This window comes from Mustela nivalis (assembly GCF_964662115.1).
Source record: "Mustela nivalis genome assembly, chromosome: 3".
Taxonomy (NCBI): Eukaryota; Metazoa; Chordata; class Mammalia; order Carnivora; family Mustelidae; genus Mustela; species Mustela nivalis.
Genome location: NC_139022.1, coordinates 104,496,677 through 104,519,525, shown reverse-complemented (window position 1 = coordinate 104,519,525; position 22,849 = coordinate 104,496,677). Strand labels below are relative to the sequence as shown.

The 22,849-nt window shown below is 57.1% G+C and overlaps 1 protein-coding gene across 5 annotated transcripts in view; it reads left to right on the top strand.

Moving 5' to 3' along the window:
• The window catches only part of CXXC5 (CXXC finger protein 5), a 36,110-nt gene extending 28,641 nt beyond the window's left edge, over positions 1 to 7,469 (top strand). For all 5 annotated transcript variants that reach the window (XM_082725473.1, XM_082725469.1, XM_082725471.1 and 2 more), the window contains exons 2-3: positions 3,747 to 4,821; positions 6,410 to 7,469. In XM_082725473.1, the coding sequence (XP_082581599.1) occupies positions 3,916 to 4,821; positions 6,410 to 6,454 (951 nt within the window). In that variant the 5' untranslated portion in view covers positions 3,747 to 3,915 and the 3' untranslated portion in view covers positions 6,455 to 7,469. The remainder of the gene's footprint in view (positions 1 to 3,746; positions 4,822 to 6,409) is intronic.
• The last annotated feature ends 15,380 nt before the right edge of the window (positions 7,470 to 22,849 follow it).

The window sequence follows — 22,849 nt, the reverse complement described above, 5'->3', positions numbered from 1 at the left end:
CCCCACCTTCCTCTCAGAGCCACGGGCATGTCCAACCGCTTTCTCTTGGTCCCCAGGCCCCTGAGTCTAGGATTCTCCTCGGTGCTATTTCCATGTCTGTCAGACCCTCAAGTCTCCCAAGTTGGGCTAGGAGCCTTGGATCTCTGTGAGCCCAGTCCCTCTGTTTTCTGCTTCCGTGAGGCTCTGTTCTCTAACCTTGACCCTTTGCCCTGTCCTCTCCAAGTCCCTCTTTCTCTGACCCACCCCTCAAATTCTCTGTCTCATGATCCTCTATCTGTACCACCTGTCTCTGTTCTTTTGCTGTCGTGTCCCCCTCTGCCCCCCAGCTCTCAGGACTGGTTCCCCCTTCACCCCCCTCCCTCTGCTCTGTCCCCGCCCGTCAGCCCCTGGTCCCAGCTCCCGGCCGGCCCGGCTCCTGCATGGACAAAGGGGTCCTTTGTGGGCTGACCGCGGCTGGCAGGGCGGCGGGGCGCTGGCTCCGCATTGCTGATGAAACGGAGCCCTTTGTTGTCCCTCCTCAGGCGCAGTATTTCTTTTTGGGGGCTGGATGCGTTCCTGGCAGGGCCGATGATGGATGCGCCCGCCGCCGCCCGCCTGCCCGCCAGCTTTCCCTCCCGCTCATTCCCGCTCCGCTTCAACGCAACCCCAGCTCCTCCCCTGCTGCCTGGGCACTGCCAGGCCCTTCCTGGTCTGGGAGGGGGCTGCTGTGTGACGGCTGGGAGAAAGAAGGTCTTATGTCCTTCCCTACCTTGAGTAGGGCAAACAAACCCTGTGGTCAGTGGTCCACTGGGACCAGGTCATCAGCTTTTCCCAGGGTCTAAAGGAGAAAGATGAGCCAGATCTAGGGGCAAATTTGGAACAAGGTTAGAGACTTGGCCTTGGGACTAACTAGATGTTATATCTGCCCCACTCTGGGGTTTGAGGACAGTTCACCTGGGCGCCAGTACCCCTTGTTTGCTCCCCACCTTCTGCAGCTGGGAAACCAGCGTCTGCCTGCAACACCTGTTTGATGACATATCACGTCCTCTGCTCCATAGCTCAGTAGGTCCCAGGACCCTGAGGGGCTGGGAGAGGGAAGTCCCTGAGGAAGCACAGAAAAAGAAAAGAAAAGAAATGATCAGAGAGATTCAAAGAAGGGCCAAAGCTAAACAGAACATGAGGTTTGGTCCCTACCACAAGACTCAGGGTGGAGACAAAAGCAGATAGACTGAGCCAGAGCTCCGGCCCTGAACACAGTCCCCGTGTTGGAGGGAGCTGACTTCTAATTGACCTGCCCGCCCTGCACACCGAGCCAGATCCCGGAGCCGGGAGGGGGGAGGGAGGAGAGCAAGAGCAGCGTTAATGCAGCTATCGATTTCTGCCACCAGCCAGCAGGCCGCAGAGGCGGGGACACAGAGGGGGGCTAGGGCGCAGGCTGCTCCCCTCCCCGCCTCTCTCCCACCTCTCCAACCCAAGGGCTCCTGCCTTCTCCTGTCTTTGCTCACCAGGTCTGGGCCTGCGGGCACCCTGTGCTCCAGGACAGAGTATTTGAGCTCAGATGGGGTGATGGTTGTTGGCCCTAGTCTCCGACACCTAGCCAGGGTCACTGCTGTCTAGAAGGGTGCTGATTTCTGAAGAAGGGTCTCAAGAGCCACCCTGGGCTTAGGCCTTAGCAGGTGGGACGGAGCATAGCTATCTTACGTGAGCCTCTTCCTCTTAAGACAACACTGACCTCTGTGGTACCCCCAGCCAGGCCCTCCTGGGTTTGTCCTGGTGGAATATGCCAGCTGGCCCACCCTTCCTTACCGCCCATATACCTTTACTAGGAAGGGGTGTACATGGGGCCATTGCCCTCTAGGGAGAGGCAGGGAGCATCTGGCTCTCTGCTGAAGCCTGCCATCTTTGCCTCACTCAGATGGAGCTTTTCCTTCTACACTTGCTTCTCCTTGTGGCCACTCCTTAGCAATCCCAGAGCAGGGGGTCCTGCCGGCTCAGGGCCTCAGTTTCCTCCTCTGGAAGTGCAGAAGGTTGGACTACATGACCTCCCAGGGACCAGGACCCGGCTGAGTTCTGTGACTTGGGGGATGGTGGGGTTGCCTGGGGACAAAGATGTATGTGTGCCGCCCCCAAGGCTAGGGCGGGACAGACCCAGCCAGATGTGCGCCTCCCCCTTGAGCCACCAGTTGCTCAGGCTGGGCCCTCTTCTCCGGTCTTCTCCCTCTCCCCCCAGGGTTGCTGGGCCACAGCAGGCAGGCAGGCAGGGAAGGGACCTTAGAGAGTCAGGACTGATGAGGAATCTGCCACTCCACTCCTTCTGGACAGTTCCTTCTAGAGTTCCTGGCTAAGGAGCCTGGTCAAGGAGCCCTTAATCCTGGGGCTTGAGCAGAGCATGCTTGTCCTGGGAAGGGGCACCTCAGAAATGTGGTTGTGGCCAAAGAACAGACTCTGTTCCCTGGAGGGTAACACTCACTCTCATTCCCAGCCTGCAGCAGCCAGAGGCCCCTCCTGCCCACAGCCTGCCCCTGGGCTCTCACTGGGACCTCATCCCAGACCCATCTGGGAGCCAGGCTGAAGCACAGCAGGGAAGCCTGAGTAGAGACAAGAGTGGGGTCTGAGGTAGTGATGACTGTTTTTGAGAGTGAGGAGGAAGCGTGTGTCAATATGTACACAGCATGTCCCCCTACTCTTACAGGAGAGGGCTTATCCTGTGGCACAGTGCTGACTGCCCTCTAGCAGGAGGATACATGCTCCTTGAAATAGGGATTCTGTGCTCTATTTGGCAACCTCTTAAAGTCAGTTTCCTTTCCTTGCAGGATTTGTCAGAGCCTTGAGATAATCCATATGTATTTAGGAATTGACAAATGAGAGCCTTACAGCAGCTTCCCAGACTACTACTTTTTTTTTAAGATTTATTTATTTAGAGAGCAAGCACGCATAGTAGGAACACAAGCAGGTGGAGGGGCAGAGGGAAAGACTCTCAAGCAGCCTCCCTGCTGAGAGCAGAGCCCGGCAGGGCTGTATCCCAGGATCCTGAGAGCATGACCTAAGCTTAAATCAAGAGTCAGACCCCACCCCCACCCCCCAGTGAGCCACCCAGGCATTGATTTCTGGTCTACACCTTCAAACTTTGCAGAGGCTATTCCAAATCCTTTTGTAGATGGGTCAGAGAAGGAAGATTAGGAAACAGAAGGTGACTCTATAACCTTCTGAGGTTAACAGACATTTCCAGTTCTTTCCTACCCCCCAGCCCAGGAAGAACTGGCCAGAGATCTGAGCTGTACAGATCCGGGCTGAGCCTCTGCCATGACACTTGGTAACTGTATATTCATGGCCAGTTCTAACCCCCTGTGTAAAATAGCCACTAATACGAAATGTGCTTGTGAGTCTTAACTGAAATAGTACAGAAAGGGGCATCTGAGTGTCTCAGTCACTTAAGTGTTTGGAGTTTAGCTCAGGTCATGATCTCAGGGTTGTGGGATCAAGCCCCACATGGGGCTCCATGCTCAGCGTGTTCCTCTCCCTGTGTTCCTCTCCGCTCATGCTTGCTCACTTTCTCTCTGTCTCCTTCTGTCTCTCTAAATAAAATCTTGGGGAAAAAAAAACCAGTACATGTAAAAAATACCTAACCATGTTGGGTCCAGCGCGTGATAAATGCCCAGCAGGGCTTGCGTCTGTTAAAATGGCAATACCGTGGCTGGTGCTGGTGGGGATGTGGGGGAAGGAGATGCTTACCTCCGCCCTGACCCTGTGCCCTCTTGTCCTGACAGAGTGAAGACCCTTCCACGTGGACAGCAGACCATGTGCCTGCCCTGAGCAGCAGGGCCCACTAGGCATCGCGGTTGTGGGCAGTTGGGCCGGCGCTCGTCCGTGGACCCCCCCCCCCCACAGTTGGCAGCCCCCCGCCCCGAGCAGTGGGCTCTGGGCCTCGGCCCCACCATGTCGAGCCTTGGCAGTAGCCCCCAGGACAGTGGTGGCAGCAGCAGCAGCACCAACACCGGTGGCGGCAGTGGCCCCAAGGCAGGAGGGGCTGACAAGAGCGCAGCGGTGGCCGCAGCCGCGCCAGCCTCAGTGGAGGACACACCACCCCCCGAGCGTCGGAACAAGAGCGGCATCATCAGCGAACCCCTCAACAAGAGCCTGCGCCGCTCCCGCCCTCTCTCCCACTACTCCTCCTTTGGGGGCAGTGGTGGCAGCGGCGGCAGCATGATGGGCAGCGAGGCCGCCGAGAAGGCTGCCGCCGCTGCCGCGGCCGCCTCCCTGTTGGCCAACGGGCACGACCTGGCAGCAGCCATGGCCGTGGACAAAAGCAACCCTACCTCAAAGCACAAAAGTGGTGCTGTGGCCAGCCTGCTGAGCAAGGCAGAACGGGCCACGGAGCTGGCAGCTGAGGGACAGCTGACGCTGCAGCAGTTCGCGCAGTCCACGGAGATGCTGAAGCGCGTGGTGCAGGAGCACCTTCCGCTGATGAGCGAGGCAGGTGCAGGCCTGCCCGACATGGAGGCCGTGGCAGGTGCTGAGGCCCTCAACGGCCAGTCCGACTTCCCCTACCTGGGCGCCTTCCCCATCAACCCGGGCCTCTTCATCATGACCCCGGCCGGCGTGTTCCTGGCCGAGAGCGCGCTGCACATGGCCGGCCTGGCCGAGTACCCCATGCAGGGAGAGCTGGCCTCAGCCATCAGCTCGGGCAAGAAGAAGCGGAAACGCTGCGGCATGTGCGCGCCCTGCCGGCGACGCATCAACTGCGAGCAGTGCAGCAGTTGTAGGAACCGAAAGACTGGCCATCAGATTTGCAAATTCAGAAAATGTGAGGAACTCAAAAAGAAGCCTTCCGCTGCTCTGGAGGTAACGACGCCTTAGAGGGAGGTGTGTGGGCTCCTGTGTCTGGCCGGCAGTCTGAACCCAGCCCCGCCCCACCCCCAGCCCTACCTTTCCTGCCTGGGCCAGTGTCTGGGGGCCGCTCAGCCAGTCGACCCCTGGGCCTGGGGGTCCTGGAGCAGGCTCCCAGACACCAGTTCACCGCCCAGAAAATCAGAGCCACATCTTGAGATCTCAGTAGGTCGTAGTTCACAAGGCAGGCAACAGGTTCCAGGTGGGGGCCTGGCCTTTGCAGCCAGGCCCAGGGATTCTGAACCCCTTCCTGGAGTTTTGGGCCGGCCATTGAGATTTCCGTATAGGTCCTAAGTTTCTGACTTTCAGATGTGTCCTAAAGCTTTCAGTCTGTGCCCTGAGATTCTGGGGCTCTCCCTTGTCCCACGTGTGAAGGGTTCTGTCCTGTGGACCATGTGGCTTTTAAGGGTAAGCCCTTCACTCACCCCTTCAGAGCCCAGCCTTTCCCCTAAGGCCACCCTGGTGCTCATTGGCCTGAGGCCTGGAAGAACCCTGTGTCTAGGTATGTCATTGACAGAAATTGGGTTTTTGGGGGGCCATAAGGTCAGTCTGGCTGCGTAGGTAAAATGGCCAGGGGTCCTGTGGGCCTAGGGTGAAAGGGTGGCTGTGATCCTGGAGTATAGGCCAGGCCTGTCCACTTTGGAATGATTGGCTTTGTGGGGAAATCACCACATAGCCACACGGTCAAGGCCAAGGCAGCCCAAACAGGAAGGGGCTTAGAACAGGCAGAAGGGTTCCCATGCTGCTTTCTCTCCACCCTCATGGCAGAGCTTGTCCCTGTGCCCCCAGCCGTGGCAGTCTAGTGGTGGTGCCAGGCCTGGGTACAAAAGCATCTTTTCAGCCTGCTGTCCCAGCCCCGGCCCCGCCCCTCTATGAGTGGGCCGGACGCAAATGTTCAGAATGGTTGGAAAATAATAATGACATCCCAGCTGTGGCTGCTACCCACCCGCAGGCCCCAGACCTCATATATCTGCTCTTCTGCCCAGAGAACACACCTATATGCACCCACAGGCACCCGCTGACATCTCATGTGGACACACACCCACACAGACACACCCCTCCCCGCCCCGTCCAGTCTTAGCTATAGATGTAGCCTCTTAACACAGCCAATATCCTTCCTCCCCACCCCGGCTGCACACACTACTACCCACCGTAGCACAGCTCGAGGCGCACGTCCATACAGGCCTCCAGTGCGCATGCTCCCTGCTCATTCAACAGAACCACGCACACAGCCCCCCTGATGCACCACAGCCACCTGGCGCTCGTGGCCTTTGGACCAGGGGATTGGGTCTTCCTGTTTGGAAGCAGGGTTCCTGGACACTGGCTCAGGGGGCCTCAGGGTGCTCCGGGCCCTCCAGCGGCCCCACGGGCCAAGCCTTCTTCTCTGGCCCGGTCAGGATGGCAGGACCTCCATGGGGTGGCTGCCTTTTACTCCAGGTCCGTCCCTCCGCCATGAGGCCGTCCACGGGGGAGCGTCTTTGCACCAGGTCCCGCCGGACCCTGACTGAACTCTCTCCTTGTTTTTGTCTCCCGCCCCCGCCAGAAGGTGATGCTTCCGACGGGAGCTGCCTTCCGGTGGTTTCAGTGACGGCGGTGGGAACCCAAAGCTGCCCTCTCCGTGCAATGTCACTGCTCGTGTGGTCTCCGGCAAGGGATTCGGGCGAAGACAAACGGATGCACCCGTCTTTAGAACCAAAAATATTCTCTCACAGATTTCATTCCTGTTTTTATATATATATTTTTTGTTGTCGTTTTAACATCTCCACGTCCCTAGTATAAAAAGAAAAAGGAAAAAAAAATTTAACTGCTTTTTCGGAAGAACAACAACAACAACAACAAAAAAGAGGTAGAGACGAATCTATAAAGTACCGAGACTTCCTGGGCAAAGAATGGACAATCAGTTTCCTTCCTGTGTCGATGTCGATGTTGTCTGTGCAGGAGATGCGGTTTTTGTGTAGAGAATGTAAATTTTCTGTAACCTTTTGAAATCTAGTTACTAATAAGCACTACTGTAATTTAGCACAGTTTAACTCCACCCTCATTTAAACTTCCTTTGATTCTTTCCGACCATGAAATAGTGCATAGTTTGCCTGGAGAATCCACTCACGTTTATAAAGAGAATGTCGATGGCGCCGTACCGAAGTCCCTCTGTATCCATCCACGCGTGCAGAGCTGCAGCCAGGAGCTCGCGGGGGGGCGGGAGGGAGGTGGTGGGGAGAGCAGCCCACCCACTCCCGGGCCGCCTACGCTGTACTCCTGGTCCCCAGAACGGGATCCCCACCCCGACAATGATGATTTTGCGAAAATGAAAGTTCTGTTCCTTTCTCCATTGAGATCTGGGGAGCCCATGTCTCGATATTTCTGATCCTGGCTACTGCCCTTAGAGAAAATAAGTCCTTTTTTTCTGGCCTTGCTGATGGCCATAGAAGAAAGGGCTTCTTCGCGTGGCCCCCTGCCGGTGGGTATGGGTGCCCCGGGGGGGCCCCCTGCTGCCTGGGCCCCCTTGCCCACGGCCAGCTTCCTGCTGATGAACATGCTGTTTGTATTGTTTTAGGAAACCAGGCTGTTTTGTGAATAAAACGAATGCATGTTTGTGTCACGAAGCACCACTGCTGGCTTCTTGCTCTCCGGTTTGGGGGGCTGGCTTGGGGGCTGTTGCTGGGCAGGGGTGATGTGGAGCCACTTGGGAAAGCAAGAAGGATGGCCCCAGGATATGGAGAGTCTGGGATCTCTTGGGGAGTCGGGCCTGGCAGATCCTGAAAGGGGGTCAAGCAGGAACAGGCAGCCCAGCTGGCATGGTGGAAGTGCTGTTAATCTGGAAATGGCTGGTTCTGGAACATTCTCGCCTGCCTGATTGTACTCCCTACCTCAGAATCCGGACCTCCGGGGACCTTCACTTACCTGGGGCCACCTCCTCTATTTACCTAAGTCAGCAGGGCCTGGCCAGTACAGAGCAGCCAGCAGGACCGGAGCTGCCTGTTTGATTGCTTGCTTGCTTTCTTGCAGGGATCTGTTGCTCCCCCAACCACTGAGGTGATCCCCAGGGAACAGTTTTAACCCAGATTTGTGGGGACCTGACTGTGCCCAGAATGCACAGAGAAACACCCCTACCCTGCCATACCCCTCTTTGGGCCTGAGGGCGGCTGGACTGAAGCTGGGGCGGTGTGGGGGAGGTATCCTTGGCTCCAGTTCTTGAGCGACTTTCCCCACTCCCAGATAGTTTGTTGGTGCAAGGTCGTCTGCGACCTCAGAGGCCAGATGTCTGGGGAAATCACCACAGAGCCACATGGTCTAGGTCAAGGCAGCCTGAACAGGAAGGGGTGACAGCTGCGTGGCCCCCACCCCTTCACATCACAGAGGCCGGACCTGCAGGCTGAGACCCATCATCTACTTGATGGGCAGACATTCTTCCCACCCAGCTGCCCCGGAGCCTGGCTGAGATGGAAGCTAGACGGGAAGAAGGACTTCCTGACAATGGCAGGGGCCTTGCTTCAGGTAGGTGAGGGCTTTTTGGGTGAGGGAAGGGGCAACTTGCGAAGGGGAGTGGGCAGTGGTCTGGGGAAGATGGTCTGCCTCTGCTGTTGTTCCCTGGAGTAGAAAAAGCAGCCCATATGGGATAGGGGCTCCGACCCCCACCCCCTTCCCAGTGTCACAAGCTCCCTTGGAGCACCAGGAGCCCGGCAGCCTGGCCTGGCACAGCGGGGGCAGGCGGGGGTGGTGGGAGGCAGCTTTCAACTCCCGCTCTGCCTGGGAAAAATTCCCTTTCATGTGGCTGCCTGTGATCTCTCCAGGCGGTTCTGCCGAAGGGGGGCGTCCAGCAGGGAGTGGGGGGAGGCCTTGCTGCCAGGGGCACCCTCATCCTCCACCCCCCACCCCCGCACAAGGCAAACTGCAGCACCTCTAGGTCCTGCAATGGGCAGGGAGGGTCTTCCTGGGGGGCGGCTGGGTGGGAAGCCTGGCCAGCAGGGGGCACCCAGGCAGGAGGCCCCCGCCTGCCCCCGCCCTGCTTCTGGCAGCACACAGGCCGCAGATGGCCTCGGCCAGCCCTCATTGGCATGCCTACAGGTGTGGGGTGGACGGCTCCAGTGCCAGCCCGGAGGGGGTTGCTGTGACTCAGCCAGCCTGGACCTTTTTAGTGTGCCAGCCCACAGCCCGGCCATGGCTCCTGGGCCTACCTCTCAACACTCAAGCCCGAAGGTGGAAGCCCCTCACCCCTTGCAATTTGGCCTCTGCTTGTGGAAATGGGAGGCCATCCCCTCTGTGTGGAGGTGGGGATGGCTGTGGGCTGAACACATGATGAGACCTTAGTCCCCTCATCTGAGAAACAGGGACAGTAATGGTCTCTCTCCCATAAAGTTGCCTGAGGTTGAAATGAGATCACTCTAGGGAAGGGCCCGGCTCATCATAAGCAGTCGGTTAAATGGCAGCTGGTGTTGCTAATTTTAAAGCTATTCACCTGAATCTCACCAAGGTGTCCCCCACCCGCTACCCAGGGTGCGGGTCCTCTCTAAAGCCCTGGCACCTCACCTTCCACTCCCTGGGCTAGTGGCCGCCCCATCCCCCAGTGGGCTCCAGCCCTGGCCAGACGTGCTCCAGCACGTCTGTCTCTAACCACTTCTGGCTCACTGTCCCCGAATCTCTCTCCTGATGGTTTCTGTTGGTCTCTGACGTTCTTCTGTGTCTCTGTCTTGTCATCCTCCCACGTCTCTGAGTCCCTGTACGTCTCTCCTGTCTCCTTGAGTCTCTCCCTGTATCTAGTGCCTCTCGTGTCTTCTGTTGCCAGCTCACCCCTGCTGCTCTCCTGCTGACGGAGAAGTACTTAGAGGCAGGCTCCCTGTGGAGCTGTATGCCCAATTCCCCTCCCTAGGGGTGCCCCCTCCGCTCCCCTCTGCTGCCCTGCTGCTGGGAGCCTGACCTCCTGGTGACCTGAGAGCCTTCAGCCTGTGCTCTCCTTTCCTCCGCCTGGATGGCAGGGGTGCTTGCAGGTACACACGGGGCTGGAGACAAACCCAGCATCCATCCAGCCGTGTGTGTGTGTGTGTGTGTGTGTGTGTGTGTGTGTGTGAGAGAGAGAGCGAGAGAAAGAGAGAGATACTTCGAGACAACCATGTGAGGCCTTGTGCAGCAGTGTGGCTGTGTGTGACACGAAAACAGGCCTGTGACTGTGTGGCAGGCTCTGGGAGACCTTACATGGCTATGGGTTAGGGTGTGATGTCAGTAGCGCCACACACTGGGATACTCGGTGACGTAGCATGTTTAACACTATGATACTGTGTAGTCTCATAGCAGAGCCAGTGTAGTGTGTATGACACTGGTCAACTCTGTGTGTGTGACATTGGATCTGTGACACTGATGTGCGGCATGCACGAGCCTGTGACAGACACTGGCTGAGTCTCTGTGGTTTGTGACATTGTGTCTGTGTAACCCTCATGGGTGTGGCCCTGAGACTGACACCAGGGATTCCATGGGAGGGTGTGATACTGGCCGTTGACCAAGTTGGGACCCTGTGACACCACTTGTGTAACCTGGGTGTGTGCTCATGACATGGCGTGTCACTGTGCACCTGTGATCCTCGCAGGGGGCTGACACTGTGTGCCATGTGGGGCTTGGTGTCCCCCAAGCATTGCTTGGGTCTCTCCCCCGACAGTGTGCAACTCTGAGGACTGTGGTGTCCCTAGCAGCCCCTCTTAGCTGCAGCCGGGCCCTGAGGCCCAGTCCGGGTGGGGGAGCTGGCTTGGGGGCAGCAGGCGCGGTTCCCACGACTGCCACGGCCCCTCTCCCAGCCCTACCACCAGCTCCAGCTCCACAGAATATCCTGGCAACCCCAGCCTCTTTGTTCTCTGTGGCCGCCAAGGCCTCTCCCCACCCCAGCCTGCCCAGCGCCTGCCAGGCGCCCCCTCCCCTCCAAAACAGTGGGGCTTGGCCTGACCTAGTCTCTCGGTGCCCTTACATCCCCACTGGCACTGGGGCCCCCGTCTCAGGCCCTGACCCAACCGGCATCCAGCTGGGCCTTGGACCCTTTGCTGGGAGCTCGCTGCTGTCCTGCTGTCCAGTAGGGAGGTGGCAGCCCGGCCCTGCAGTGGACTAGGTTCAGGCCTGAAGCTGTGTTCTCTGCACGGATACTTCCCTCTGGTCCAAGGCTAGTTGGAAACTGTCTTTAGTCTGGAATGGTTTCAGGTTGTCGAGTAAGTTCACTTATTTGGCTTCAGAAAAATCAGGATAGGGATTATTACTACCTATTTTATAGATGTCCAACTGAAGCCCAGAGAGAGTATGTGACATGCCCAAGTCACAGAGCAAGATGGTAGCATGGTCTGATTAGCACTCATGCTTCTGGCCTTCACTCCTTGCAGCAGGCTGCTTTGGGAGGACCATGTGCTTTCATGGAAGGGACAGAGGACCTGGGAGTCTGAACACATGGGTCCTCTTCCCTTGGTCACCATGTGTCAGTCTGTACGTGCGTCCATGCACGTATCTGTGTGCACTCTTGATGGGTGACCTTGGCCAACCACCCTTGCCTGTTTCTAGGAAAGAAGGGCAACGTGACCAGGGATATGGGGGTGGGGCGGAGCACTTGGCAAGGTGCTTTCCAGAGCAACAAGTTCACGTCACAGTGCTGAGACCCACAGCATCTCCCAACAGCGACGTGGGGCTATTGGCTTGGGGGCAGATTCCGCCTCGGGGCCTTAACCTTGATTCCCAGGCTCGAGTTAGCTCTCCACAGTCAAAAAGGAAGTGGTGATGGCTACTTGGCATGGCTGCCGTCAAGGCTGCTTAGGCCTGACCTGATTGCAGCAGCAGCTTCCACTCCCTCCCAGGTGCCAGAGTGGATGGATGGAGGTCATTGTGTAGCCCGCCCGGGGCCCCCCCACTGCCCACCCGGGGCTCTATGCTGACAGGCAATGCCGACAACAGCCAATGTGAGGGAGGGACAGGCAGCCACCAGCATGTTAATAACATAGACCTTGGCCCAGGCACCCTGCAGGCAAGTAGTGGGCACAGAGAGGCCCAGCTGCCCCCAAGGTCACACAGCCCTGCAGGTCATCCTGTCCCCAGAAGTCCACATCTTCCCTGAGGATTGGAGAATGGCTTGGGGGGGGTGGTGGAGGGGCTGCAAGAGGGTCCCCCTGAGGCCCTGACCCGGCTGCCAGAGCGGACACTTTCATCTCTCTTCTCCTGTCGACCTGCCATCCCTCGGCGGCATTAAATTCCCCTCCTGCCAGAGAACAAGGGCTGCCTCAGATTCCAGGCAGCAGGGCGTGAAGATGGGGCGGCCCGGGGGAGGAGAGCAGAGGTCCTCCAGGGCTCCAGGCCTGGGTGCAGAGTATGCGGGGCAGGGGGAAGGGGGCTCTGGATCTGGTGCCTCCAGTGCCGCAGGCCAACTACCCCAGCCTCCTTACACCCGGTGATGGGTCAGAAGCTGGTCCGTTTCCTGCTGCCTTCTCCCTCCTGACTGATGCCTTCCTCTTCAGGAGCTCCCTCCTCCCGGGCCCTTTTAACCCCAGCAGGCCACACTGCGTCCCTGGGCCATCCCAGTCACTGTACTGATCACTCTGGGTGGCCTCACCTGGCTTCAGGGCTTTGGCCTGCAGCTGAATGCGGATGGCATTTGGTACCAGGATGCCTCTGTAGGCTGAATAAACACATTATCTCCTCTTTCTGGGCCTTTTCTCCCTCTCGTGCATTTTTGACCCCAATTAGAGTGCTGTTTGCAGATGGGGGACTTACTAAAAAGAAACCCCTTTCCCTATCCTGCTGGAACCCCCAATCTCTGCATCTCTACCCCTGGTTAGAGGTGCTTATGAAGTCTCGGGGCTCACATGGCATAGAGCTTATGGCCCCAGGTGCCAGGCCTTGGGCCGGTCTATGGCACTTCCTTGCCCATCTAGTCCTCCCAGTAACCGGAGGGGAGGGCATTGATTAGTTATCCCATTGTACAAATGAGAAAGTTGAGGTTCAGAGAGGTAGAAGTGGAATGACACACAAGGTCACCCAGCTGGATTCTTCTGGTTTCAGAGGCCAGCCCTTAAACACCTGGTTATGCTTCAGGCTCGGGCTAGAAGGAACTGCCCACCCCCACCCCACACGCTGCCTGTGATCATGCCCAGATGTGGGATTAGGGTCAAGCATTACTTCCTTAAACTTTTCTTTATTCTCTGACTCTTTGTTTTTTTCACCCTTTTCTGTTGTTGTTGTTGTTGTTGCAGTAGATTAATATTGCTTTTCAAATCAGAAAACCCAACAAAGTTCTTTAACCCAGAAAGGTTTGGAAACAAAGAGCACTGTGTGGAGTGAGGGTGGGGGAGCCCAGGATCAGGATCGTGGCCCCCTCCACTGGAATGACCAGATTTGGGTATTGGCGGGGGCCCAGAGTGGGTGCAGCTTGAATCTCTGAGGGCCTCTGCCTCCGTGGCAAATTCCCACCATGCTGCCAGCCCCTCACCCAGCTCTGAGGCCTGCCCAGGACAGGACCCTGGCAGGGGCTGAATTTTGGCTCTGCAGCAGCAGGATCTGCAGGCGGCTGCTGAGGTCTGGAGGAAGGGACTGCGAGGGTGAGGGCCAGGGCAGTGCCCGCTGTTGATAAGGCGACAGAGCCCTCGGGAGCCAGGACGCAGTGAAGCCATGGAAACGTGGCTGAGGTGTGAGGCTGGCTCAGCGCTTCCCTCAGGTGGCCGCCTCCCAGGTCTGGCAGGGCCCCAGCAAGACAGGCCCATCCTCTCCCTGACCTCCTGAGGACCTGGCTTGGGCAAGGCAGCTGGGCGGGATCGATGTTGCCCCTGTCGCCCCCGCCTGCCGTTCCCAGGGCCAGGCTGGGATCAGGCCTCGGGTCTGAGTGGGAAGGGCTGAGGACAGAGGTGAGGGTGCTCTCAGTCCTCTGCACCAAAGTCCCCTGACCCCATTCAGTCCTTCCCACCTTCCACAGCCCGCTTCCTTTCCTATAAGTATGTGTGCATTATTTACCTTAAGCATTTTGATAAATCATAATAGCAGAGACATCTGCTGTCAAAACTGCAAACTGCATTTGGGGCTCAGCTGGTGGCCGAGGGCTAGAGGCTGGGGTGCAAGGGTTCTGATGGTCTAAGGAGAATAATACGGATGCCCCCCGCTGTCCTCATCCAGGGCAGGGCCTTGAAGGGCGCCCGAGGCCCCATCCTTTGGGACCCCTCCTCAACAGCCGCTGACCATGAAACCTTCCCAATGAGGCTCTCCATCGCGCCCCCCCCATCTGTGTTCCCTCTTTCCTGCCTCCCTCTGCCTCAGAATTAATGCAGCCGTGACAGCGGCTGAGAAGTCCCCGGAGCGGAGATTAACTCCAGGGGCAGCACAGGCAGGGTTGGCCATGGGAGGCTGTGGAGTGTGGGGCTGATGCACAGTCCTCGTGAGATTAATCGCCCTGCAGCCGGCTTCATCACGAGGGGGCCCCGTGCCCTGACCCCCTCAGCCCTGGCGAGGGCACTGGACTCTGGGTCAAGAGTGTGCTCTGCCTCCTGCAGCCCCCAGAGCCTCCAGTCCAACTGGGGAGGCTTTGAGGAGGAGGCTTTGACCCTTGCCCAGCTCCTGCTTGTTCTGCCGGCCCTACTGTTCTCCAGAGAGCAGAGCTGGGGGGTGGGGGTGGGGTCAGAGGAGGGCAGTGGATCTGCCAGCTCTAGCCTAAAGGGCCTGCTGTTCAGCCAGCCTCTCTACTCATCCCAGGGTTCTGTGGAGGTGGTGAAGAGAGGGTATTGATCCCAGGCAGGTAAAGAGTAAGGTCGCTGGTGGGGCAGGGATCCGTTCTTGGCCTTTCTCAGCCAGTCACCCACTTCAGTATCTTCTAGGGGCTGCAGCTAGTGGGACTGAGGTTAGACATGGCAGTAAAATTCCAGGGGCTGTGGTTGGGGTCTGCGTACCCACTGCCCCAGGTGCCCCCATCTTGGCACTCGTTCACTCGTTGGTCTTCCCATCTAGAAGGTGAGATCCAAGGGCAAGGGGCTTGTGCCTTTGGCACCTGTTAGGTGCTCAGTAATGGGGAATAACTGGATGGGTTGGAGGCGAGGACATGGCTTAGCCCTCTGTCTAAGGAGCTGGAGGAAGAGGCTGCTGGGGCCGAGTCCCACCGACTGGGAACTGCCAAGAGGGGACGCCAAGAGAAAAAACGGCCTGCAGCCAGGTCTCAGATTGATGCTCACAGGCTGTATGACCTCTAAGAAGCTTCTTCTCCAAGCCTCAGTTTACTCATCAGCTAGTAACATCCCTTTTCAGGGATACCAGGAGGCTGGAATGAGAAACCCTGTGTGCGAGGACCTTATGAACTCTCAAGCCTTGTACCCGTTGGTGAGCAAGAGATCTGTGTGGATGGGAAGAGCCAAGAAGGTTTCCTGGAGGATTGTAAGCAGAGGCTTGAAGGACCATGCTGCTTACCCAGGAGATGTGGAGACTGGTCCTTCTGGAGCAGTGAGGGGACCATACCGCAGGGAGCCCCAGGGACTGCAGAGTCAATCCCAAACTCCAGGATGAGTGTGTATGTTTTGTCTTGGGGACAGTGGAAGCCAATGATGGTTCTGAAACCTGGGCAGTCTTTGAAGGGACTTTGGTCTGGAGTGAAATCTTCAATCAACCTGGGTATGTGCAGCAAATGCCGGACCATTCCCCCATCCCGGCACCTGGGGTGGGGAGTCAGCAGGGGTGCGGTGATCCCTGTCAGGCCCCCATTCAAGGAAACTAAAACATACCCTGTGCTAGCAAATGGGGGGACTAGGCTTGGCAAGAAGTGATCTGTCAGTTTTGGGGCCCTGACGATTTGTTAGAGGATGAGGAATCCAAGCCAGGCTGGTTGGAGGACCTGTAGAACCTATTCACTTCCCGGAGATGGGGATATAGGGGCATGTGGACCCCACCTCTTACCCCCAAGACCCTAGAGGCAGCAGCAGGGTGCTGGGCTGGGAAGCACAGGGCTAGGATTTCCATCCGAGCCATACCCCCTAGCTGGCTTCATGATCACATGACCAAATGCATAGCCAACCCTTCCTTTGCCTGGCTTCCCAAGTCAGTGCAATGGAGTCCCTCCCGGTATCAATCAGGCAAAGTTCTAAGCCTTTCCTGGGGTGTTAGGCCTCAGGAGGGAGCTGTAATTTTGGGGTCCTTTGCTCCAGTCCCATCCCCCACCTTTGTGCTAGGCCCCCTCCCTTCTTCTGCTCTGCCACCCACACCCCCCTCACCCCTGACCCTGTGGCCAGCAGCCTCTGCTGCTGTCATCCGTTGTCATGGGAACCTTGCAGCTCTGACCTGGCAGCGCAGGAGAAAGCTGGCCCGGAGCTCCTAGCAGGGGAAGCCGAGGGTAGCAGGGAGTGAGAGGGGGGTGCCTGTCCGCGTCAGGTTGGCTGGCTTCTGATACACCCCAGGGGAAGGAACCTTTGGAAAAACAACACAGATGGGGGGGGTGTAGGGTCTCAGGGTCTCACTGCTCCCACTCCCTGGGGTCTCTGCCCCTTTCCAGGCTAGCCACCTCCCCCCCCCAACTACCCAAACCTGGCTCCAGGCTGGCGGTGGGAGGGAGGGGTGGCGGGGACCTTCCCATTTCCCTCACTGCCGATGGTTGTTCAGAGCCCTGAGCTCAGCTCATTCTCGAGGCTAAAAATACCAGGGAGGCGGCAGCGGCAGCTCCCCTGACACCCTGTCCGCTGCACCCCCACCCCCCTGCCAGCAACACACACACACACACACACACACACACACAGTATGCATGTGGCCTGGACCAGGGGCCAAGGTGCAGCTTTATCTGCACTGTACAACAGTCCATGGGCTTAAGGGCAGTTCTGCCCCAGGGTGAGCCCCAGGCCTGGGTTCCACTTCCACCTCCGATCTCAATTTGCTATGTGATCTTGGGGGAGTCTTTTGGTTTCTCCAGACCTTGGTGTCTCTTTCTGTGTAATAAAGGAGCTACCAGGAAGAGGGGATGCTCAGCAATGGAGGAGAGACTGCCGCATCTCATTTAATGACCATAGTAGTCCCTGCAACTCCCTGAAGTGGGCTGTGGGTCCTAATCTCCCTTTTCTGCCAAGCACATGGAGGCTGGAGAGGTAGGGGAGGCTCAAGGGGCACTAACTGGGCCTTTGTGTTCCAGGTGGCCCTCTCTTGTCCTGCAGTGGTGGGCTGAGCTTTTGGGACTCACAGGCAGGCATTTGGTGAAATAGCAGTCTGTGCCCCCACAGTAGGGTGGGGGTTAGTTCCCTCAAATCTCACAGGAGTTCTCAGTTCTGTGAGCATGATTTGGACTAGGGAAGTGTTCACACTGCCCTCCGCCCAGGGTCTGGCTGAGGCTTGAGTTGAGGACCCACACTGCCCACCCAGGGTGTGGGTGAAGTTCAGGTGAGTGTCTGCATTGTCCATTTGCTCAAAGCCAGGCTGAGGCATGGAGTCACTGTCTGTAGTGCTCAACCACTTGGGCTTGACCAAGGCTGGGGTGAGTGTCCATGCCACCTCACAGCCCAGTCTTGGCTAAGGCTGAGCTGAGGGTCCACAGTACCCACAAGAAGCTGGGTTCAAGATAAGTATCAACACTGCCCACTTGCCTTGGGCCTAGGTCTTCTTTCTACCAGCCTGGGGCTAAGACTTCATTTTGGATTTCATATTCTCTTCTCTCCTGGAAACCAGAATTTTGGCTCATCTCCTCTGCTTTAGAGGAGGCCCGGTGTCATCGGTGGACCAATGGTGGAAAGAAACATGGGTGACCCTGCTATTTCCAGGACCTTCCTGGAACCTATGGAATCCACCATGGAAGTCCACAGGCTTTGAGCACTGAGGGGCCTGGAAAACCAAACCCAGCTCTCAGGGAACCCTGGGGGGTCTGTTGCTGTGAAAAGTGAATCACTGAGTCCTGTTCCTTCCCTCTTGCCCTGTCACCCACTTCCACTGACATCTTGAGGCACAATTCCCCACAGATCCAAGGTCTCAAAGTCGGGGGCTGATGTCTGCAGGACCAGGTATGGATTTTCAGGGTCACCCAGTCCTGCAGTGCCGACTAGGCTTTTGAGTCATGCAGTCTACGTTTGCAATGCCAGCTCTTCCCTTCAATGACCATGTGACTTTGGGCAGGACACTTCATCTTTCTGGGCCTCTGTCCATCTGTAGAACAGGTGTTTGTCTTTCTTTTCTTTTTCGCCCCCCCCCCTTTTAAAATAAGGACATTTATTTATTTATTTATTAAGATTCTATTTATTTATTTGGCAGAGAGAGATAGAGAGATCACAAGTACGCAGAGAGGCAGGCAGAGAGAGGTGGGGAAGCCAGCTCCCCGCTGAGCAGAGAGCCCAATGCAGAGAGCCAGATGCGATGCGGGGCTCGATGGCAGGACCCTGAGATCATGACCTGAGCTGAAGGCAGAGGCCCAACCCACTGAACCACCCAGGCGCCTCTCCCCCCCCCCCTTTTTTTAAGAAAGGCAAGAGGGGCACGTGGGTGGTTGAGTCAGTTAAGTGCCCAGCTCTTGGTTTTGGCTCAGGTCATGATCTCAGGGTCATGAGATGGAGTTCCATGTGCTCAGCGTGGAGTCTGCTTGGCATAAATTAAGAATCGGATGCTTAATAGATTGAGCCACCCAGGTGTCCTCAACAGGTGTTTTCATAGTACCTATACATTAGGGTTGCTGCAAGGATTAAATATTTCTGTAATGTGTCCAATAGAGTAAAGCACTCAACAATCATTCTTTCTGGAGGCTAGAAGAGGAGACACATGCTCTGAAAAGCTTCTGGGATATCTGTTTATTAATTTTTTCAGTGTCAAGAACTATTTTGACTGCTAGGTCTCAGGGCTTAAGGCCCCAGGTGGGGTCCCCCACTTTGAACTAGGGGCCTCCAAAAGAGAAATATTACCCATTCATTTTGCGAACATATTCTCAGCCCTAAATGGATGCTCTTAAGTAAAACATCCATAAACTGCATCACATTGGTGGGGAAAATTAAATGTAAATTAGATAATTAAAAATGAATGCCCGCTGCTTGACACTATTACCTCATATTAAAAGTTATGAGAGATGGACCTGGGAGAGGTGGCAGGTCAGCAGGAGGTATCTGATAGGGATGGGGGCTGTGAAGGACTGCCTACTGGAGCTGTTTTGTCTTTGGAAGAGTCAGACCTAGGGGATGGTTCTGCGTGGGCTCTGGAGAGTTCTGGGGGTACTGGGACCAGAAGCCTGGGTATGGGCCCATGTTCTGAAGACTGTGGTTCTCTGGGTCAGTTCCTTCCCCTTGACAAGCCTGTTTCCTCAACTGTAAAAGAAGGATAATAACAAAACCAACCTCCCACGGCTGAAGCAGGGGTGATGTGAGATAACATCTAGAAAGCACCCAGCCTGGGGCCTGGCACATAGTAGGTCTTCGCTGAATAGTTGTGATGAAGAGAATACCATCACTACCAGCACTGGGAGTCCCTCTCAGCGGCAGGCCCTAAGAGGACTTGGCAGGCAAAAGCTTCTACCCAGGTGGCCCCTGTTAGCAGCGCAGGGGGAGGGTACTGTTATCCCTACTGCCTTAGATGAGGAAAGCAAGGCCGAGTCAGGCGAGTAAGGGATCCAGGATCACACATCCTATGAGGTAAGTGGCGTTTGTTTATTATTCCAACGTCACAGAGGAACCTGAGGAACAGTACTCCGCATTCAGTGCTCTGCTTCCCAAACTTCACATGTTACATTGACTCCTTTCTTTTTTTGTGCACCTGCCCTGTGCTCCTGGTCCAGGTCCCTCCGGCCTGAGGAAGACAGCAGGAGAGGCAAGCCCCAAAGGAGTATTCCAACCAGAGCCAAAGTCCAGAGAATACACAGGCCTGGGAAAGGGGGTTCTGAGGACTCCCCGGGGGAGGTGCGATCTGGTTCAGAATTACAAGAGAGTGGAAGAGACTGGAGGATGGGCCAAGCAGGTAACAGGACCAGCCCCAGCAAAGGCTGAGAGGCTGGAAAGCCGGCGGCCAGGCCTGTGGTGGGCTGTGGAGGGTGCACGACGAGGGGGTGGGAACACGGAGCGGGTGAGTCACCGTTTCTGAGCCAGGCAGGCGGCTGCTGCGGAGCGGGGGGCGCATTCCTGGCTGGCAGGGCGGCCGGCACTAATGTCTTTCCCACATGGCCCCGAATTCCCGGCTCTCGGCACGATCACACGGGCGAGACGCTCCCGCGGCCACCCCCGCCCCAGCTGCCTCCTTCCCACAGAGAGGGGAAGGGGGAGGGAGTGTGGTGAAGGCGGGCGGAACTGGCCTCTCCCGGGAGGGCTAGGGGTCTGGGGGGCTCGGGCTTGGCCTCTCGAGGGGCCTGCGCCCACCGCGCCCCCTGCGCCCCGCGAGCCACTAACTGGGCGGTTGTAATCAAAAGAAGAGCAGGGCTGGGCCTGTGAAACGGAGGCGGGGGCGGCGGAGGGTGCGGGCCGGCTCCGGGTCCTTGGCCACCTCCTGCTTCTCTGGGCCCCGTTCCCCCACCCCCGCCCCGAGAGGAGCCCTGGCGGAGAACGAGTGTCGCTGCAGGGCGCCCTGGCCGACTGGCGGCGGGACCGGCGGCGACTCCGGCAGCCTCCGATTGGACGCCATCTACACCCTCCCCTCCTTCCTGACCCTTGGGCCCTGGCTGGGGTGGGGGACTATCGGAGGCTGCTGTGCATCCGGTGGGGGGACTGGGGCGGGGGTTCCTGGAAGAGGCCACACCCAGGCCCTCATTCTGTAGGGCGGACAGCTCTAGCTCAGACGGAGGGGACTGTGAGCCACTGCTCTCCCACGCAGCCCCTGTCGCTGGGCCAGGCCCCTGGGGGGAAACTGAGGCTGCGAGGGCGGAGGGGCCCACCCAGAGCTCCCTGTCTGCTGGGGAAAGTTGGCGGTTGTCCCTCCCAGCTGGGCTCAGAGGCGCTAATGAGAGTTAAATGTGGGGCGTGAGTCACCTCTAGTGGGGGGTGGAACCACCCCCAGATGTGGATCCTGGGTGGAATGGTTTGTCCAGACCATTCAGCCTTTCCCCTCACTTCCCTGTGCTTTCCCCTCTACTCCTTGGTTGATGGGACATAGATTCCTGACCTAGAAGATCGGGCCCTGTCACCTGGGTCAACCTTTTAGGCATGGAGGGCTGCCTTAAGGAGTAGGATGGGTGTGGGGTCAGAAACTATGGAACCTCAGGGGAATTCCAAATCTCACAATGGGGTCCAGCACCCCAGGACTTGGGGTTGGACCAACACCATCAGCACCAGGGATTGTCTAGTGGCTATGAGCCCTGGGGTTTGGTGATGTATCTTGGTGTGTGTGTGGGGGTGGGCAAAGGGCCGAGGCCACCCCGAAGGAGCCCTTCAACCCCCTATGGCCCATCTGGCCTCACTCAGACCACCAGGCTCTGACCACACAGGGTGCCTGTCCCCCCCACCCCCCAGCCCTGACCTCAGGCCAACACAAGGGACTCCAGTCTGCAGTCCTTATGGTGGGGCAGACTGTGTGTGTGTGTGTGTGTGTGTGTGTGTGTACATGCATGTATCCCCTGTGACTGGATCTATTTGTGCCGCTGTGTTTGTGACCGAATGTACAGGTGTGTATATTTATGTGAGACTGACTGACTGTGTGGGTCTCGGTGTTGCAGGTGGCTTGAGAGGGAATGTGGGATTCTGCCTGTCTATATCTGTGTGTCCCCTCTATGTCTCTGTGTGGCTCTTTTTGTGTGGCTGTGTTTGTGTCAGCCTAGCCCCATCCACAGGATCCCTGGCTGGTCCTTGAGCACCCTATTACCCACCGCCAACACCACCACCACCACCAGGAGTCACAGGGTTAGGGAAGTGGATCTGGAAGGATGCTCTGCGGAGACGCAGTGCCCGCTGTTCCCAGAATGTAATGGCCTGGCTGGGTGGGCAGCACCAGGGGGTGGGCGTAGGCGTGGGCAGCCACGGGAGAGAGAGAAATGCGGACAGGGGAGGGCCCCTGCTCAGCAGTCCCCTCCCAGCTCCCTCTGCTCCCAGCCCAGCGCCTCCTGGCAAGAGCTTATTTGCATGGTATTTACATTTCATTTGCATCGCGTTCAATTAAAAACCTGACCAGCTCCCGCCTGCTTGGCGCTGCCTGCCCAGCCTGGTGAAAATGTTGGTTGGGCATTGCCTGCCGTCTTCCCACCCCCTCACCCCCCCACCCCCTCACCCCCATGGGTTGACTGATGTGGGAGGGGTCTTCCCCTCAGTGAGATCATCTAAGTCACCCATCCTAGGAGTGAAAGGACTGAAAGTACAAATGGAGAAATTGAGATCCAGAAGATTGCGGGGATCTCCAGGCTAAGGACCAGTCTTGGAAAGAGCTGGAAGAGTTTAAGTAGTAACAGCTGCCCTTTATGGAAGAGTTGCTGTGCCAGGAGTGGTGCCAACACCTGGACACAATATCTCATTTGAACTTTGCTAAGGGTTGAGGTCAGGCCTTGCATGATTTCCATTTTACAGATGAAAACGCTAAGGCTGGAGAGGGCAAGCCCAAGGTCACTCAGCTGATCCAGAATTGAAATCTGTGTTCCAGATCCGGAGCGTGACTGCCAAAAGTACAGTACACTCCTCCTGGTGAAGCAAACTCATTAGCTCCAGAGTCCTTAGTTCTAGGACAAGCTAATGCAGATTTCACCCTAACCTGGGGGCTGGCCCAGTTGTTGCTTGTTCTTTTGCTTCCTTACACTGACAGTCATGCCCTTGCCTGGCTCCAGGGTACAATACTCTCCTGGTAGAGAAGTCTTTCCTGGCACCGGGCCACAGTCTTGACTGTTGCAAGACTGCCCTTTTTGACAATCAGAGCTGGTGACTTTGTAAAAGACAATTAAAGACCCTGATCATAAAACCAACTTTGGGGGAAACTTAGAGCCGGGCTAAGGGTGAAGGATGGGTAGAGAGATCAGGCTGGCCTATGGAAACATCAAAGGCACCAGAGCAAGCTTCCACAGTGAGAACCCTCAAGGCCTCTCCTGAGCTGGCTCGGTTTTGTTCTTGGATCCCCTCTCACCCGGTCACAGCTCAGCTGGCGG